General features: G+C 45.2%; 1 protein-coding gene across 1 annotated transcript in view; it reads right to left on the bottom strand.

The window, feature by feature from the left end:
* Positions 1-19862, bottom strand: part of MPHOSPH9 (M-phase phosphoprotein 9) — a 61818-nt gene that overhangs the window by 37201 nt on the left and 4755 nt on the right. Inside the window, exons 2-7 of the mRNA XM_060249197.1 lie at positions 14279-14411; positions 13140-13287; positions 11026-11115; positions 8528-9048; positions 4902-5025; positions 1512-1602 (exon numbers count right to left, since the gene is read on the bottom strand). Coding sequence (XP_060105180.1) covers positions 1512-1602; positions 4902-5025; positions 8528-9048; positions 11026-11115; positions 13140-13287; positions 14279-14382 — 1078 coding nt within the window. The 5' untranslated portion in view covers positions 14383-14411. The remainder of the gene's footprint in view (positions 1-1511; positions 1603-4901; positions 5026-8527; positions 9049-11025; positions 11116-13139; positions 13288-14278; positions 14412-19862) is intronic.

Below are 19862 nucleotides of genomic sequence, written 5' to 3'. Positions count from 1 at the left end.
TATGTGTGACTGCTACGTGCCATCAAGTTGCTTCCGACATATGGCCACACTGTGAATTAATGACCTCCCAAAAGGCCTATTGTTAACAGCCTTGCTCACGGTCTCGCAAACCGAGTCCTTCACTGAGTCAACCCATCTCTTGTTGGGTCTTCCTCTTCTGCTGCTGCCTTCTTCCCAGCATTAGTGTCTTTTCCAGCAAGTCCAGTCTATATTGCTGGTAAGTATAAGAGAAGAGAGATGGCTTGAGCGGCAGAAGAGCAAAACTCTTGCTAAGCAGAAGATACAAAAGAAGAAGACAACTGCAGATTTATACCCCGCCCTTCTCTCTGAATCAAGAGACTCAGAGTGGCTCACAATCTCCTTTATCTTCCTCCCCCACAACAGAGGTAGGTGGAGCTGAGAGAGCTCTTACAGCAGCTGCCCTTTCAAGGACAACTCCTGCAAGAACTATGGCTGACCCAAGGCCATTCCAGCAGGTGCAAGTGGAGGAGCAGGGAATCAAATTCGCTTCTCCCAGATAAGAATCCGCACACTTAATCACTACACCAAACTGGCTCGTATTTACTGGTCTTTTTTGGTATTTGCTGTTCTCTTTTTGTATTTAGTGTTCTCTTTTGGAAAGCAGGAGCAAGAAACCCAGGATTTGCTGGCTACTATAACCACAGTCGCCTACCAAGCCTTGCAAAGGCATGTGGATTGCTGAAATCCCACTGAATCTAGAGATTTCACTTTCTAGTAAGCATGCATAGGACTGAGCTGCAGATCCCCCTGAAATCAGCAGGATTTGAAAGTACCTAAATACCAACCCGTTCTCCTTCCCACTCAAGTGCAGTGAGACTCTGGGCCTTACCGATTTCGGTACAAGGTGCTGGTCATCACCTTTAAAGCCCTATATGGCCTGGGACCTGCCTATCTGAAGGACCGTCTCTCCCCACATGTTCCCCAGAGAGTACTGAGATCGGGAACTCAAAATCTTCTCGCTATCCCTTGGCCAAAAGAAGCCCGCCTAAAATCTACTAGGGACAGGGCCTTCTCTGTTATGGCCCCTACATGGTGGAACCAGCTGCCAGAGGAGGTGAGGGCCCTGCGGGACCTTATTCAGTTCTGCAGGGCCTGTAAGACAACCCTCTTCCGGCTAGCTTACACCAAACTGACATAGGATATTAAATGTAGCTTTACCAGATTCCTGCTATACATATTGTTGTACTGTTTAAGGTTTTAAATGTTCTGAATGTTTTAAATGTTTATATATTTAAATGCTAGTTTAATTTTATGTTCGACTATCTGTTGTGAGCTGCCCTGAGCCACTTTCGTGGAAAGGGCGGGATATAAATCATAAAAAAATAAAAAAATAAAAAAAATACATGGTAAAAGCTATCAAAATATACAAGACATCACTGTGGACAAGAAGAACACGCACACCGTGGCAGTCTCCACACATTATTTTTGCACGTAACTCTTTATCATGAAAATAGGAAGCAAAAAAATAAAGTAGTAGTAATTAACTATACCTGAAATGTCAGACACTAAAGAATTTTGGCTTCCATTTTGTCGATTGAGGTAAAAAGTAGAAGATGGTGGAGCGGCGGCGGAAGGACTAGTCTATAATTCCACAAAAGGGGAAACAAAGTTGTATAGGTCAGCAAACAAATCAAAGTTGTGTAACTAACAGACAGCAGAAAGAACAAGTGTGCACCAACCAGAAAGATCATACTGAGAGATAATAAACTTTGAAATGGCAATTAATTAGTCAATTACAACAGTCAGCTGTAAATACCAGCCACTAGGTTAAACAACCCAGCCAATTGCATAGAGATTGACACACAGCTTTTCAAATGTTATGAAACCAAACCAATGGCATGCAATCTCCCATTCCTTTATCTCCTATGCCCATGCCCAGTTCTTCCCCTTGTTGTTACCTACTTCTGTCTACTTTATCTGTCAGTTAAGTTTCATATCGTTATTGGCATAAAAGCAGTGGTAAACTTTATCGGTCATATTTTTATCCTACTCTTCCTAAAAGAAGCTCCGAGCAGCTCTCACTTCTCCCCACAAGAATACTGTGAGGTAGGTTATAGGCTGACAGAGAGTGAGTGGCCCCAATCAGTAACTTTCATGGCCAAGTGGTGATTTGAACCTGGGTCTAGCCTGATACTCCAATCACTACACTACCCTGCCTCTCCAACTGACCCTTCTTGCAAACACCGCTTCATTTCTATCCTGAGGCAGTGGATTAACTTGCCAAACAAAACAACCCTTTAATCCAAAAGACAGAGAACTAAGTCAATGCCTTTCACCCCAGTGGCTCGACATATTTCAAACCCTCTCTTTGCTTTCCTTCTGCTTTGATTGCAAATGAAGGATGCTTTGATGGATAATGCTTTGATTGCAAATGAAGGATGCTGAAAACAGCTAATTGTTTTGATAAAAATATTGGTGTGAACCTTTTACTGCATAAAGAGATTCCTTCACTGGAAACCATACTATTACCAGTACCTTTTAAAATCCTTTAATCAAAATTAGTAAATATATCTTTCAACATGGCTTATCTGTGAAAACTTAAATCCAGAGATGAGAGGCATGAAAAGAAAAGACAGATCTTTCTACAACCCTGAAAAACTCCCCGTATTTGAAGAATGTGAAATCTTAAAAAATTATAAAGTGTGTGTGTTAAATCTCCCTGAAACAATACAACCAGCGCCTCTACCTTTAAGAAACAAATGCCCTCAGTGGCTGTTGCTAGACAACCACACAATATTGCCAGCCTTCAAGCCTTGTTTTCTGTCAGCAAAGCGCAGGGGGCAGGGCTCTTTTGCCAAGCCTGGCAGCAACCACCCAATGACTTCATACCATGGGAGACTTGGTTGCCTCACCCAAGCCTACCTGCTTGCTGCTGCTCAACAACAGCTACCACATGAGAGCCAGTGTGGTGTAGTGGCTAGAGTTCCAGACTCATTTTTGGGAGACCCAGGTTCAAATCCTCACTCTGTCATTAAAGCTTGCTGGATGACTTTGGGACAGTTACACATTCTTAGCCTAACCTACCTCACAGGGTCGATGTGAGGATAAAAGAGGAAAGCAGAAGGATGTAACCCGCTTTGTGTCCTTATTATAGATAAATAAATAATAGACAAAGATGTAGCGGTGGAGAAAAAGTTAGTTGATTGATGGGTGGGAAGGAGAGAAAGAACAGGAAAAGTTGTGGATGGGGGGGGTTGTCAGGATGAGGGAAAAAAGAAATAGTGTGGTGAAGAGGACACAAGGAACAATGAAGTGGCCACTGCAAGTCCTCCCTGGTTCCCCACCGCAAAACCGGATCTGTCCCAGCAGCCGGTACAGCACAAATAGGGCACGATTTGCCCAGCTAGAGGCTTCCATGGGGAGAAAAGGAAGGAAAGCTGAAGACAAGTGAGCAGATAAAGGCAGATTGGCTGGTGGTTCCGAAAGAAGGAACGAAACAGGAAAAGGGGGCAAGGCTATGGGGGCTTTAACAGAACAGAAAGAGGAAATAGTAGAGGGGGGGAGATGAGATCCCTGCCATCTTTGTGGGGGTCCCGCTTGCAAAGCATAAAATGCTGAGCAGTGTTTTAAATATCTGAATATATTGTCTTGAACTGCTACTGTAACAACCTGAACAAGCCCTCCAGCACAAAATAAATCATCACCGTCTACATCGTCACAGCATCTGGCACGTCTCCCTCTGCCTAGCTTGTGGTAGAGCAGCAAGGCTGGGGGCAGTCAACATTTCCAAAGAACCCAAAAAAAATAATAAAAGCAGAACAAAAGCCATGCAGTGCTTTATAAAAGCAGGTTTACTGACTCTCAGCATTGCTTCTACCTACACGGTAGGCACTTCCATTCAGGTAGAAGTTCCAGTATCTATATCAACTTAGCAAAATGGGGAGAGCCATACGACGCTTGGGCTTGAAATCACGTTGGCCTTTAAGAGTTTTCTAAAGGGACCAGTGACGGCAATAAAGTGCGCAACGTCTTATGCTGAAAACGTGCTAATTTTAGAAAGCGACATCAGATTCCCATTTCGATAGGAAGTGGCAATAAAAGCCACAGTTAAGTGGCTTTGAAAGCATAGCGGGATTATCCTTTCCATACACAAACCAAAAAAGGAAGCATAACACAATGCGTATTTCGATGCAAGAAAAAAAACAGGTTAAGGGAAATCATGCCTATAAGAAACAATTAAGTCCGCAACACCACACACACTTATCTCGCATTAGGCCTCACTGAACGCGGAAACACTTGCTTCCAGGAACACACGCAGAGGATCGCACTTTTAGGAGTCCCAAATCTCTGCAAATTGTCCACCAAGTGCATAATTTTCAGTTGGGAGTTTGTAGCAATACACTTTATTATATGTAAAATAGGTTTTTGCTGGACTCAGGGATCGTAAAATTACATATAGGCGAGATGTTTGCATTAAGACACGTGATGTAAGAGACAGGAGAGGCTAATTCAGAACATTTTGACATCTACTGGAAGGCTCCTCACAGGCACATACAGAAGTGGTCGTATCATCCCGCTGGCCAAGGAATGGAGTGGCCAGCCAGGAGACACAGGGCCACGCGAATCGTTTGGTGTGCCCAAGGGGGCTGGCGGCTGGCTTGCAGTTCTGGACCAGCAGCATCCTACATTGCCTGGCAAACCACCTCTGAAACGAAGCACAGTTTCACAACGTGTTTGTGACAAGGCATATGGGATGCGAGAACCTGTGTCATTCAGCAGGGAGGAAACCTCCAGAGATACCACAGTACACCCACAAGCTGCTGGGCACACAAAAAAGGAGCTCTTTGAATCTTGGCTGACAAAACTGAATTTTTGTGTTGAATGAAAACAACAGGAAGTTTATTGTGAAACAACTTGAGGAGGAAGAATACATCACTTACATTCTCAAAAGTTAGGGTCTTTGTTTGCTCTTTCCCATCCACAGAATACACTTCTTCTTCTTCTGCGTTTGCTCTTTTCTGCTGGGTTTGTTTGAGCTTTTGAGCCCATGATGTTAAAGGTTTACTGAAGGAGCAGAAAAGAGAACACACGGAGAAATGTTTTCACCACAGCAATATAAAGTTCCATTTATTTTGAATGTCCTTTTTCCCCCTTATTGGGGCCTCCTAGTTACCATATAGATTGAACACTCTTTGTTCAGGGAAGTGGGGGGGGAATTGGATATAAAATTGATTTTCCACACTGTCATTTTCAGCAAGGAGGCTGGCAAGAACGGAACTGCTCCCGCGAGCTTGACACAGATAGCTTGTATATTGGTTTGAAATAAGCTGTGTACCAAACGCACGGAAGGCATTCTTAGCTTTTTGACTCATTATTAGCTTTTCAGGCCCTGCTGCGGTGATTCATAATTTTTCAACTAACTATTCATACACAAAGATGTACAAGCTTGCAGAATGCTGGGTACCTGGTCTCAAGAAATATAATGGCTGGATACCACCCCCCCGCCAATATGTCTAATTCAATATTCCCAAGAGGGTTTGGGACCTGTATTTTTTTGAACTGCAGTCCTCCACACAAGCAAGTAAATATCTTATAAATTTTTTGAGAGTTTTAGAAGTAATCTAAGGCATGGCTGGAGGGAGGCAGCATCTCTAATAATCAAAAGGCACCCAAACCTTTGAGCATTGCTCATTACCATGACGGACCAGAGATACTACAGTGGCTGAGAATGACTAAAACAACAGAAGACAATTCATTAGACCAGGGGTGGTCAAACGGCAGCTTGGGAGTCACATGTGGCTCTTTCTCACATACCGTGTGGCTCTCAAAGTCCCCACCATCCTGTTGGCTGGCTTGGAGAATGCATTTAAAGTTGCTTTCTTTCCACCTCTCCTCCCTCCTTCCCTCCCCATCTTGTGGCTCTCAAACATCTGACATTCATGTCTTGCGACTCTCAAACATCTGATGTTCATGTCCTGCAGCTCTCAAATACCTGACATTTTTTTTTATGTGGCTCTTACGTTAACCACGTTTGGCCACCCCTGCAATAGACTGATGACCAGGATACATTGATCCAATCAGTCTGAGAGTCGTGTGTAAATAACGGTCAATATGAGCTGAGATGGGCGTGCAAATACAGAGTCTTACTGCTTCAAAGGAACAGCTGTGATGGATCAGACTACCTAATCTGGTATTCCTGTTTCCGGCAGATATGCTGTCAGGAAGGCCCATAAAGCCGAATGCCCCTCCCCGCCTGCTCCTCAGCATCTGGCATTCAAAGATACACTGCCTCCAAAGATAAAGGAGGCAGTTACTGATTCTGGCGTGCAGACCTATTTTTCCATGAATTTGTCTAGCTCCCTTTTAAAGTCATCCAAAGCCAGCAGTCAGCATCAGCACAGTTTGGGGCTGAAAATTCCATCAGTTAACTGAGAGTTGTACAAATAAGTACTTTCTTTTTAAATACATTTTTTATTGTGTGAGTCTAAATTCTAGAGTTTTGGGGGGGGGGGGCGGAGAAGAAAAAAACCCCTCCCACGCATTTTCTCCAGATCCTTTGTAATCTCCTAGTGATCTCTTCTAGGCTCCACAATTACCTCCTGCAAGTCTGCTGCTTCTCTTCATTCCTGTTCTTACTTCAAACCCTCTAAGAGGCTTAAGCGGTGCCATCCAGCGCACAGGTCACATTCTTCTCTCAGAGCTGCTGTTCAGCATCGATACGCTAGGCTGATGCTATTTACCAGGGCAATCCTGTGCACAGTTACTCCTGCCAAGACCCACTTAAATCAGTGGGGTTTAGAGAAGAGTTACTCTGCCTAGGACTACACACTGTAAACTGCAGTCACCTAGAATGAGGTTCTCCAACGTGGTGCCTGCCAGTGCTTCCCCTGGCACCATCTGAGTTTTTCAGAAAGTGGGTGGGGCACATTTGTAAGACAGAACGTGTCATTGGCTGCCTTTAACCAAATGAAAGGGTTTTCTGCTCTCCCTCCTCCTTCCTCCTGCCTTCCCCAGGCTTTTATTCATTTCTTTCCCCTCCCCCACCTTATTTGATTCTTTTGCCAAGTGAAGAGAATGGTACTGTGTCTGGCTCCACTTCCTTCACCAGGCAGTTGGGCTTGGTGCTCACCATCCCCTCTCCTCCAAATGTGTCCGCACACTCAAAAAGGCTGGAGACCAGAGTTGCCAGATTTTACCTGGAGATTTTGGGGGTGGAGCTTGAGAAGGGCGGAGTTTGGGGAGGGTTAGGGTCTTCAGTGGGGTATAATGCCACAGAGTCCACCTTCCAAAGCGGCCATTTTCTCCAGGGGAACTTATCTCTATTGCCTGGGGATCAGTTGTAAAAGCAAGGGGTTTCCAGCCACCACCTGAAGGTCGTCAAGACAGAGAGCTCACGGGTATAAATAGGCAAATAAATGTAGAATGCTCTGTGAGGGTTTTTACTAATGCATATTCCAAAACAATTTATACACTAAACAATATTCAGTGGTATGCCAAAAAAATTCTCTTCTACAGAAAATTGTACAATGTTCTCTCTTAGTTTGCAGAGCTACACAAAGTCCAAGAAATTCCGAAACGGATACGACCGCTTCCCTAAACAGGTGTGGTTGCAAACGGACTGCGCTTCTGTCTTCTTGCGGAATATCCGTCTTCAGGCACCTCACCAAAGGGGTAAATTATTTCAATTGGGTGTGCTCTTGTCTCCAACGGATCTGGCTCAACCCTTCTATTTGCCCTGGGCTTCTCTTGAAAGGGCCAGCAGGGCAAATAGAAAAAGAGAAGCCCAGGGCAAACAGAAGTGTTGAGTCAGATCCACTGGAGACAAGAGCACAGCCAACTGAAACGATTTACCCCTCTGGTGAGCTGCCTGAAGAAGGATACTCCGAAAAGAGGGCAGAAGTGCAGCCTGTTTGCAGCCACACCTTTGGGAAGCAGTCATAGCCGTTTTGGAATTTCTTGGACGTTGTGTAGCTCTGCAAACAAAGAGAGAACATTATACAATTTTCTGAAGAAGGGAATTTTTTGGAATACCACTGAATATTGTTTAGTATATAAATTATATGCATTAGTAAAAGCCAGTTTGGTGTAGCGGTTAAGTATGCGGACTATTATCTGGAAGAACCGGGTTTGATTCCGCACTCCTCCACTTGCACCTGCTGGCATGGCCTTGGGTTAGCCATAGCTCTGGCAGAGGTTGTCCTTGAAAGGGCAGCTGCTGTGAGAGCCCTCTCAGCCCCACCCACCTCGCAGGGTGTCCGTTGTGGGGGGAGAAGATATAGGAGATTGTAAGCCGCTCTGAAACTCTGATTCAGAGAGAAGGGCGGGGTATAAATCTGCAATTCTTCTTCTTCTAAAAACCCTCACAGAGTGTTCTATATTTATTGACCACCAGAAGGCTGGCAACCCTAGGGCTTTCCTGACCTGGAACCCGGCAAGTATCATCACTCTTAACAATAAAATGCTTTCCCTACCCCACCCCGTTTAGATTACAAAAGCAACAGTGTGACGACATACCAAGCATAATACCTTGAAGATAAGCCTAATGACTTCAAAGTTGGCCACTTACCAGCCTGCTCTTCCGCACTGACCTTCGCTAATCTTACGCTCAGTTTCAGCAGGAAAAACGGTATTATCTTTCTGTGGTAAACCATGTTCTATTGCTGGGTGTGTAAACTCTTTTTTATTATGAACACTGGCTGTAACTAACACCTTCTGCATTGAGGCTGCACTATCCTGTCTGCTGGTGACCTCCCCAGGGCTTTCCATGCATGCCCGAATGTCTTTCGGCTTGACGGGGCTCAGTTCTGCAGCGGAACAGGTGCCATAGCCGCTGCTGGTCGAAAGACTGTTCGTGAGACACTCCTGCTGCGTGGGAGAAGCTGAAGCTTCCGGCTGGCTCTCGGCTTCATTAGGGTTAAGGTGATGGACGAGGAGCTCATTTTCTTCCGAGGTTTCAGACTGCAACCCCATCGGGTTTTTTAGTGGAAAAGAAGAGTCTGCGTGCTTGGCTGGAAAGCTTCGCTGTGTGCACGAACACGCATTCTGGTTTTGCAGTTTCACCAAGTGCCTGATTTCATTCTGTATGTGCTACAAAGTAAAGCAGCCGCAAGGAAAGAAAAAGAAATAGAAGTATTGCGGAATTTGCACGAGAACAGTGAACTTTGGTTACTTTAGACTGCCACTCCTGCAAGACGTCTCAACATACAGACATAACATGCAAAATGTGTTATGAGACAAATGAATACCAGAGAGTTGCTCCACGTTGGCCATTAAAACACACGAGTAAACATTCAGTGTTGCTTGAGTGCACAATCAATTTGACTATACTAAATGTCTTACACAGCACAGAACCTACTCACCCTCCCAGACATACTTATGTGAATGAAACAACAGAAAAGAGCAAGAGCCCGGGAGCGCCTTTAGTACTAACAAAAATAGTGCTAGGTTTTCAGGAGTCACTGCACACTTCTTCAGATATGTGAATGAAGCAAGACAAACTACTCGCCCAGAAAGGATGGTTAGGTCACAAAGCCGACCTAAGGGAATGGTTATAAGTCACAGCCAGGCAGCTTTTTCGGTGTGACAGTTAGCCCTAAATGTGCCACCAGGGCGGAGGGATGCAAATTGACAATCCCAATTCGATCTGCCTAAGAGCTCTACCACTACCAAGATACAAACTTGGGGTAAAACCAGCTCTACGACTCATGTTCCTTTCTCTAACCTTTACCTGTCCAGCTGCCTCCACCTCCTTGAAACCCAGGCCATCTTGGAAGAGGAGTCGGCACAAGGATATGGACGTCTCCAGTTGGATTGACTGAGGTCAACTAAGCTGCTTGTTGATAATGAGAAACTGATTGTTATAGGTTCACTCCAGTCTTAAATATGGTTACTCAGCATCTCCATAGCGTTTAGTGGGGCTGACAGCCTAGCACATTCGTTTAGGTTTGCCGCCTCATAGATTAGAAAAAAAGGTTTCATTCCTGTAAACGCTTTGAAATATAGATTATAATGTTCAAGTGAGCCATTTGTTTCAGCAGCCAAGGAATTAGTTTCAATATGCAAATTTTGCAGTCTCATTTTTTCCTTCCTTTCTACAACATCCTGCAAATGCCTCGTGCCTAAAAATGATCACCCACCCAGCTTCAGTGGAATTAGCAAAGTTTAAACATGAGCACATAATTTCCAGCATAATCAATGGCAATGGAAAGAGCCATTTAACTGCTCCCCTAAAAGTGTTTTTCTTCCACAAGGCTGCAAGTAATTAGAAATACTCTTAACTTCCAAAAAGCTGCTAATGCAGAACCAGGCTCCAATCCCAAGACATGCTAATCAGACATGACCAACACATTCCAGGATTGCGCATGAGAACTATAATGAACTTGTACAACAAATGCCAAATTTGGATAAGGCAGCCTTTGGCCAACAGCAGACCTTTCCTGGGGTTAATTCTGAAAACATGCAACTCCGACGATTGTCACTCAATGAGTTAAGCCTCTCCATACCAACACAAGACCATCAAAGTTTACACACAAAGAAAAGTATGGGTGAAAAGAAGTGTGAGATAGAAAGATAGTAATAAGGGAGAAAATAGGTGGAAGTGGTGGGAGAAGAAAATAACAGTACCTCTTAGCATTTGTTTCACTCTCAGCAATTGTTGGCTACTATTAGTGCAGAGTCAAGAAAAGGGAAAAACACAACCAAAAGGATGTAAATATTAAATGTACCAAATCCGTTTTCAAACGTCTAAAATATATATTTTTCACATATAAAAATATATTGTGGGGTTTTATTGTGAAATAAGGAGAATTTGACGTTCTAAAAATATCTTGTATCATAAAACAATTGTGTTCACAATAACAAAACATCCCATGCTTCAAAGCAGTTTTATGCTTACATGGAAGAATCTGAGCTGTGTCTAAAAGTTCAGGGAAAAACTGGTGTCTAAACATTTGTAAGTAGCACCTCAGAACTGAAGTACTTCTGCAGTGAATACAATGGCACCCATGTCTGTCTTGCACTGCTGAAACTGCTGCACCAATTAAAAACCAAAACCAAAATACTTACATAGATTTGCTGATAAAACTGTTTCTGCTGAGCATTTATCTGTTCTTGGCATTGCTTTTCCACCAGCCTGAAGAAATGTAACCACTTTGTCTATTTAGAAAAAAAAGTTATTTTGAAAACGAACACCCAAAAATCTGTACATAGCGCCATTCAATTAGATATGAAAAAGCAAAAACTCCACAATACCCAGTGGACCCATCTGATAAACACAACCTTTGGCTAAGACTCTATACAGCATGGCAGCATGACAAATACAAATTGTCAAATTTGTGCTCACTTCAGCAGCGCATATACTAAATACAAATTGTTATTTTATTTCTCCCACTGTTTTTTTTTTAATTTTTATACTGAAATCTTCAGCTTGCAAAGCCTTCAATGGCTTGCCATTCAACAGAAGCCAAATCAAAATGGTGGAGCTGAGGCTCAGTGGCAGAGTATCTACTTTGCAGACAGAACTAATAGTTTCTTGAAAAGAGCCCATTTTATGCTGGGGTCAAAAACAATGTAGCAGGTCTGGCTTTAGAGCCAGCTACTGGAATGTGTTGCTTTTGAGCTGTGGTGCTGGAGAAGACTCTTGAGAGTCCCTTGGACTGTAAGAAGATCCAATTAGTCAGTCCTAAGGGAAATCAACCCAGACTGTTCCCTGGAAGGTCAGATGCTGAAGCTCAAATCCTTTGGCCACCCAATGAGAAGGGAGCCCTCCCTGGAGAAGCCCCTGATGCTGGGAAAGACAGAAGGCAAAAGAAGAAGGGGACGGCAAAAGATGAGATGGCTGGACAGCATTATTGATGTAACTAACATGAGTTTGAGCAGACTTCGGAGGATGGTGGAAGACAGAAGAGCCTGGCGTGACTTTGTCCAGGGGGTCGCAAAGAGTCGGACTCGACTGTGCGACTGAATAATGTAATAATAATAATAATAAATTTATTCTTATATCCTGCCCTCCCCTGCCAAAGGCAGGCTCAGAGCGGCTCACAGGACATGGTATTTACCATGATTACAATAAAATACAATAATTACTATAAAAACAAATTAAAATATAAAATATAGTTAAGTTACAGTCATAAATTAACTTAAAAGTTAGATAAAACAGTTAAACCATTGTAAATTGTTAATTAAGGTGCTACAGTTCAGAATATGTATAGGATGGCTAGATGTCAATTAACCGGGTTCCATCTTAAATGCGAGCTGAAAGAGGGCGGTTTTGCAAGCCCTGCGAAACTGATTCAGGTCTCGCAGGGCTCGCACCTCCTCTGGTAGTTGATTCCACCATTGGGGAGCCTTTGTTGAGAAGGCTTGCTCCCTCGTTGTTTTAAATCTAGCCTCCCTTGGCCCAGGGACTTTTAAAAGATTTTGGGAACTAGATCTCAGTGCTCTCTGGGGGACATATGGAGAGAGGCGGTCCCTAGGGTAGGCAGGTTGACTGAACAACAACAAACTGGAATCTGATCCTGGATATCAACAGAACTGCAAAAAACTCCTAATATACACACCCTGGATCCCTCCTTTCATCTGATTTCTCTGCAGAATAGGGCAGGTAATCTTTGCTCTCCCTCTTGATCCATTCCCTCTCATTTTCCAAACCAGCTCAAGAAGTAACTCCTGCTCCAGTCTGAAGAAGCTCTGCTGAACATTTGGTGTTTGTTGTCGCTACATTAATTAGGATCAGGGATGTGTCTGTGTTTTGATTTAGCACTGCTACTATTTGCTTCAGGTGAGTTCCCTCACATATGCATATTCGGCCAACTCCCTGAATAAACTCTGCATTCCTTTTAAAATCAGGTCTCTGCCATCGTTTTTCTGTTGAAAATCTGCTACTCACAGCCACCGCTAAGGTAAAAGATCCCAGTTTTCTGCACCCTGCACAAACACGCAAGCTAATTCTCCCTGCTGATCCAAATGTAATATTCATGATTTTTTTTGAAGGGGGTGGTGGTGGCGGCAACATCAACACATTGCAATGGGAATGTTTGAGCAAACCCCCCCCCCACCTACTGCTTCTCTCATACACTGAACCCCACAAGTACCTGTGTAGATTACTGCATAATTTTTCATAAAGTAAGGCTTTCATGAGGTTATTATAGTAAACTTTGATTTAAAAAAAAATTACATACCTCACAGTTCTTCAGTGTTTCTGAGTCACCACTTCTTTGAGGGTCTGGCAAAAAAGAGGCCAGCAGACCAACCTCGCCAGGTATTACAGCAGGGCTGGCTTTCCCTGAGAAACAGGAGACGCCATTTGGGCTGGGCGAGGGACCGCTTCTGTTGGAGGGGGAAAAGGAACGTGAATTATTTATTGAGCCAAAGGCTGAACTAAACAGGGAAGTGCTTTGTGAGAAACAGAAACATCTTCGGCATTTAATTCTTTGTTTCTGAACTTCTTTGCACTGAAAGGAGAACAGGACACATTTGTCATAGCCCACAAGCAGGTGAAAGGATTAAAAGTGAAAACTCAGCAAAAAAAAAATGCCTTGCTACCGGGAGTGAGGAATAGCATCCAATATGAAAAATTATGAGAACGTTACTAATATCAACTAGTACTGAACGTTACTAGTACCGCTTCTGAAATAAGGAGAGGAGCCAATAAGTGACAGTCTCCAAAATCCAAGTATCAGGGAAGGTTAAGTATACAGACTGTCCACAAGTTGCAGTGTTCCTTCCATACTAAACACGCTTCTAGGTACCCTCTACTTGGACAGCTAGCAGTTATTCCTTTATAAGCCTGTTGACTTTAATGGACTTAAAAGGGCATAACATTGCTCAGCATTGTATTTTATGGTTCTTTGTAAATCTTTTTTTTTCCCCTTTTCCCTTTTATGCCAAAAATGAAGAGAGAGGGGAGAATTCACAAATATTCACATTTCCAGATTGAACAGGTACTGCAAATCAAACTATCATATAAAGCTTGTATAGTAGATTCCCTTTGGGTAAAAAGCTAAACTTGCCTCTGAGAAATACTGCAACCTATTTGTACAATCAAAAGGTTTTTACAGCTCCAATGTAAAGTAAAAGAATACATAACCACACAAAAAGGGTATACCAGATGGTCCTTCAAAGCATTATCTTCTACAATCAATCAAAAAATAACATCATCCTTTTCTTGGGCACAATCCTAATCACGCTGCCTTGGAGGCTGCATGCAAAGTTACACTGCGGAAAGACACAAAACATTTTTGCACTGGCTTAGGTAGGTGAACTGGCTGTTCTACCCATTAAACACACACACAAGGCTGCGGGGCACATCAGTGTTTACCTGTTACTACTCAAGTCACAGCCCACAGAATTGTGAGCATGTCTGATATTGGTATCCACAGAAGAGGTATCTTGCTCAGTTTTCACCAAGTCCAAATCTTCCATGTCTCATGCTTGCAAAAAATGTGGTTATCCTTTAAGAAAGAGAGAGAGAGATATATACAAATTTCACATTGGTAACACATTGAAATAAGATCTGATTAACCATTCTGCTTCATCACCTAAGGGTAACTACTGTACTGAAACTTCAAAACAGTGTTTTAATTTTAAACATCATCCCACTTTTTAGCATAACCATCCCCAAAAAGAGGTTGGAAAAAGCATAAAAATCACAACAAAAATACAATATTATAGTAAAAATACAAACAATACACAAAACAGTTTGGCAGTAAGGGATTACATAGGGTTGCCAGCTTTGGGTTGGGAAATACCTGGAGATTTTGGGGATAGAGTCTAGGGAAGGCAGAGTTTGGGGAGGGATATCAGCAGAACTCAATGCCAGTGTCCAATCTCCAAAGTAGCCATTTTCTCCAGCGGAAATGACCTCTATTGCCTGGGTGTTGGCAACCCTAGGAATGCACCACTGCATTTTATCAAAACAGCCTCAGACATTTTTTAAAAATCTGCACCTGTATACTCCAGGCAGAGACAACCTTAATGTGAAAGTTTTGGGGGAAACCAGGTCTTTACCGCACTCTGAAAGATCACAAAGGAAGATGTCAGCTAATGTTTCATAAGAGACACCATTCTGTAGCCTTGATGCCATCACTGTAAAGGCCCGGTCATATGTTACTACCTGCTGAACTTCCAACTATGGGGGAACCTAAAGTGATGCTTCATCAGACAACACAAGTGTCCAGGTAGGCTCCTGCTACAGAGGGCAAGAACTATGATCCCAAAAGAACAGGTTGCTTACCTGTAACTGATGATCTTCGAGTGGTCATCTGTGCAGTCACACTGATGGGATATAGGCGCCCGCGCCGATCTCGATCGGTATTCTTGAAAGCTGCGGATTTCCGCGCCCCAGGCCCAGTGCGCATGCGCAGAAGCCCCACTGCGCATGCCCACAGGGACCGGAGCGGACATCCCGCCAGTTCCTTCTGACCGCTGCATAAGCCCTTAGAGATGGACCGGCAGCAGAGGGGAAGGAGGGCGGGTAGTGTGACTGCACAGATGACCACTCGAAGATCATCAGTTACAGGTAAGCAACCTGTTCATCTTCTTCGTGGTCTCTGTGCATCACACTGATGGGAGATTAGCAAGCAGAGTCCTACCTGGAGGAGGGTGCAACGGTCCATCAGCGAGAAGCCTCTTGAAGCACCGCACGGCCCACTGATGAGCGTCTACGCCAATCCAGGTCCAACGCATAATGGTTTACAAACGTATGCGGGGAGGACCAAGTGGCCGCATCACAAATGTCCTTCAGTGGGATTCCTCTCATAAAGGCTGCCGATGTCGCTAGGGCTCTAGTGGAATGAGCTCTAATCTGTCTTGGCAGGGGTCTCTTGCTTAACAAGTAGCATAGTTTTATCGTCTCAGTTATCCATTTGGAGATTCGCTGTGACGATACTCTTACACCTTGTGATGTTGTGGAATATGAGACAAAAAGTCTAGTGTCCTTACGTCCAGGCCTCACTCTATGTAAGTAGAACGAGAGTGCCCTTTTTACATCTAGTGTGTGAAGTCTCCTCTCCCAGTCTGAACTTGGGTTTGGAAAGTATACGGGTAAGCATATTTCTGCATTCAGGTGAAAGGCAGATGTCACTTTCGGAAGGAAGGTTACATCCGGGCGCAGCCTCACTCCTTCCGCGCTGAATCTCAAGTATGGGTCATCGCAGCGCAACGCTGCCAGTTCACCGACCCTGCGGGCTGAGGTAACGGCCACTAGAAAGGCTGTTTTCCAAGACAGTAATTGCAAGGAACATGTCGCCATTGGTTCGAAGGGTTTTCCCGTTAACGCCTGCAACACTGCTGGGAGGTCCCAGGCCGGGGCTGGGTCACGTACCGTAGGGTACAATCTTGCTAAGCCCTTTAAGAACCGTTTAGTATCAGGGTGAGAAAATACCGAATGGCCTCCCAATTGTTCATGGTTAGCCGATATAGCTGCCAGGTATACCCTCACCGATGACACCGTTAGTCCCTTGTCCAGTAGCGAAAGCAAAAAGTCTAATATTAGTGGCAGGCCTGCTGTCCTAGGTTCTTTATTAGTCTTGTTAACAAATTTGGCAAACCTTGTCCATTTATACTGATACGATTTTCTCGTGGATAACTTTCTACTATTCAGCATGACGTCAAGGGCTCTGTCCGACAATCTCGTCACTCCAGCCGCCAAGCTGTGAGTTTTAGGTGGGGTACATCGTGGTGAATCACCCTGCCCTCGTGAGACAGTAGAAGGTCTGAGCTCACTGGAAATTGGTGGAACCTCCCGTGAGACAGCCGCAGTATCGGGGAGAACCATTGTTGTCTGGGCCACCATGGTGTGATGAGAATCCCCTTGGGGCGTTCTAAATGAATCTTGTGAACCACCCTCGTGATCAGTGGGATCGGTGGGAAGAGGTACACATGCCGGCGGGACCATGGGATCAGTAACCCGTCTCCCAACGATAGGGGGTCTGCCCCCCCTCTGCAGCAAAATTTTTCGCATTTTGAGGTGCTGCGTGTGGCAAACACGTCCACTTCCGGTGTGCCCCATTTCTGGAACACCGGCCGAAGGAACTCCCAATTGAGTTCCCATTCGTGGAGAGAGGCCCCCCCTCGACTGAGGTAATCCGCACAGGCATTCAGATTGCCTGGTAGATGTGTGGCTACTAGAGTTGTGTCCAATTCTCTGCAGATTTCCCAAATCCTTAGGGCTAGAAAGCACAGTTTCCTTGAAACCGTGCCGCCTTGTCTGTTCACATAAGAGAGGGCAGTAGTGTTGTCTGTCAAGATCGCTACCGTTCTCCCCGTAATCAGGTGTTTGAAGGAGAGAACGGCATGATGTATGGCCAGCAGCTCCAGGAAGTTGATGTGGTAACGCAGAAGATCCTGAGGCCATTTGCCCCCCACACACATGTCGTTCGCGTGTGCACCCCAGCCCCACAGGGATGCATCCGTGGTTATAGTCAGCGTGGGAGTCTGTCTGTGGAACGGGGCTCCCTGGAGGAGGTTCTGTCTCTCCTGCCACCAGGGCAGGGTCCAGAGCACCGACGGTGGGACCGTCAGTTGGCGTGAAGGGGGGTCTGTTTGACAGTTGAACACACGTAGGAACCACAGCTGCAGTGTCCTCATGTGGAATCTGGTGAATCTTAGTACTGCCGTGGTCGCTGCCATTAAGCCCAGGAGGCGTTGAGCTTGGAACGCCGTGACTGTAGGGTTGGTCAGGAACACGTGTATTAGAGATATGATGTCTTCCGCTCTTTGTGTCGGCAGGAAAGCCCTGCAGGCTTTTGAGTCCAATATGGCCCCTATGAATTGCACCCTCTGGGAGGGCTGCAATGCCGATTTCTTTAGGTTGACCTGTAGGCCTAATTTTTGCAGAAGGGCTAAGGTGACTTCTACGTGCTGTGTTAAAAGTATTTCCGAACTCGCTACCAGCAGCCAGTCGTCTATATAGGGAAAGACAGTGATCCCCCGTAGACGCAGATGAGCAGCCACCACCACCATGATCTTTGTAAAAACTCTCGGTGCCGTAGAGAGGCCAAAGGGCAAAGCTTTGTATTGGTAGTGGGAGTCTCCAATTGTGAATCTGAGGAACTTCCTGTGGCCCTGATGTATGGTCACATGGAAGTAGGCATCTTGCAGGTCTAATGTGGCCATCCAATCCCCTTGGTTCAGTAGGGGTAGGATGTTCTGTAGGGAGACCATTCTGAATTTGTGGTTTTGTATGAAATTGTTTAGGCCTCGTAAGTCCATGATGGGTCGAAGGCCTCCATCCTTTTTGGGGATGGCGAAATAACGGGAGTAAAACCCTCGCCCCTCTTGGTTGGTTGGCACTTTCTCTATCGCATCTTTTTGGAGAAGCGATTGGACCTCTTCGTGTAGAGTGAGAGATGCTCTGGTGTGAATGACAGTGGGAACTGTGGGGTTTTCTCTGAATTCTATTTGATAACCCTCGCGGATTATCGACAGAACCCATTTGTCCGTAGTGATTGTGGACCATGCCGGAGAGTATGGGAAAAGTCTGGTATGGTGTGAGTCCGAAAGGTAGGGGGCAAAACAGGGGGAAGGGCAGTCAAAGACCCTGTTTGGACGGTCTATTCCCCTTTTGTCTGGATGGCTGTGACGAATTAGGTGAGTACTTCGTTTTCGGGTTGTACGGCGGTTTGGAATAGGTTGAGGAACCTTTGGGCCTCCATTGTTGCTCGGTGGGTTGCTTGGAGAATGGCTTCTTACTCCAAGGTTTGTTCCAGGAACGCTTCCCCTGGGTTCTAGATGACATGGGAACCCCCAAATTGCGAGATGTTTTGATGCTTTTGTCCATCTCTTGCAATATGGTGTCTGTGGTGGAGCTGAATAGCCCACTTCCGTCAAAGGGGAGATCTTCGATGCAGGATTGTGTATCCGGCTGGAGTGCCGTCGACCTCAACCAAGAGTGGCGTCTTAAGGTGATTGCCGAGGTGTTTTTGCTGAGATGTCACCTGCATGTTTAGCCGAATTAATTTGCTGCTTAGCTAGTGCTATGCCTTCCCTTTGAATCTTCTTGAGTGCCTGTTTGGCTTGTTCTGACAGGTCCGGAAGTGTTGATAACTGATCCCATAGGGCGTATTGGTAGCGGCCCATGCACGCGCCATAATTTGCCACCTTTATTCCCAGCGAGCCCGCAGTATAAAATTTTCTGCCTAAATTGTCCAACTTCTTTCCTTCCTTGTCTGGAGGAGAAGCATGTGTCTTTCTGGCCTTTGACGAGGACGCCACCACCACCGAGTTTGGTTTCGGGTGGGTAAACAAAAACTCAGCTGTGGATTCCTGAACTCGATACATGTGGTCGAGTCTTCGGGAGCTTATTGGTGTTGAGGCTGGCTTGTCCCACAATGCTTTTGTCATGTGTAGCATCACCGTAGTAAGTGGTAAAGCTATGGCCGTCGAGGTATCCAATTGCACGACATCGAACACGTTATCGGTAACTACCGGCTTGGGTTGGACCGTCGGTAGCGATAGAGTGTGTGCCATCCTTTTAATTAAATCTCCATATGATTTTAAGTCCTCTGATGGAGATATGGGCAATTCTTCGCCTACCTTGCTGGATGGAGCTGGCTCTTCCGGCGAAGAAATTTCCTCTCGGGGAGAGTCTTCCCCGAATGTTGGGGAGCCTTCTCTGGATTCTGAGTGCTCCGAGGAATGCTTGGGTGTTTCTTGGGCCCTTGGTGACTCGGGAGTCTTCCGCTCGGGGCTCCGAGATCGTGGGGTAGTCTTCAGCGTTTTCGGTGGCGTTGTGTCCGGTGGTTTCGACACCGACGCCGACGGTGTGTGTCGAGGTCGGTATGACGTTCGGGATCTGACAGAGGCTTCCGATTGTTGGTCCCAATCCAGATGTCTGGGAGGGAACCAGGGGAACATAGAAGGCATGGGGCAGGACCCGTAGAGGTACTGCCACTGTCTTTGAT

Source organism: Heteronotia binoei, chromosome 11, assembly GCF_032191835.1.
Source record: "Heteronotia binoei isolate CCM8104 ecotype False Entrance Well chromosome 11, APGP_CSIRO_Hbin_v1, whole genome shotgun sequence".
Lineage (NCBI taxonomy): Eukaryota > Metazoa > Chordata > Lepidosauria > Squamata > Gekkonidae > Heteronotia > Heteronotia binoei.
This window is presented reverse-complemented; position numbering and strand designations above follow the sequence as displayed.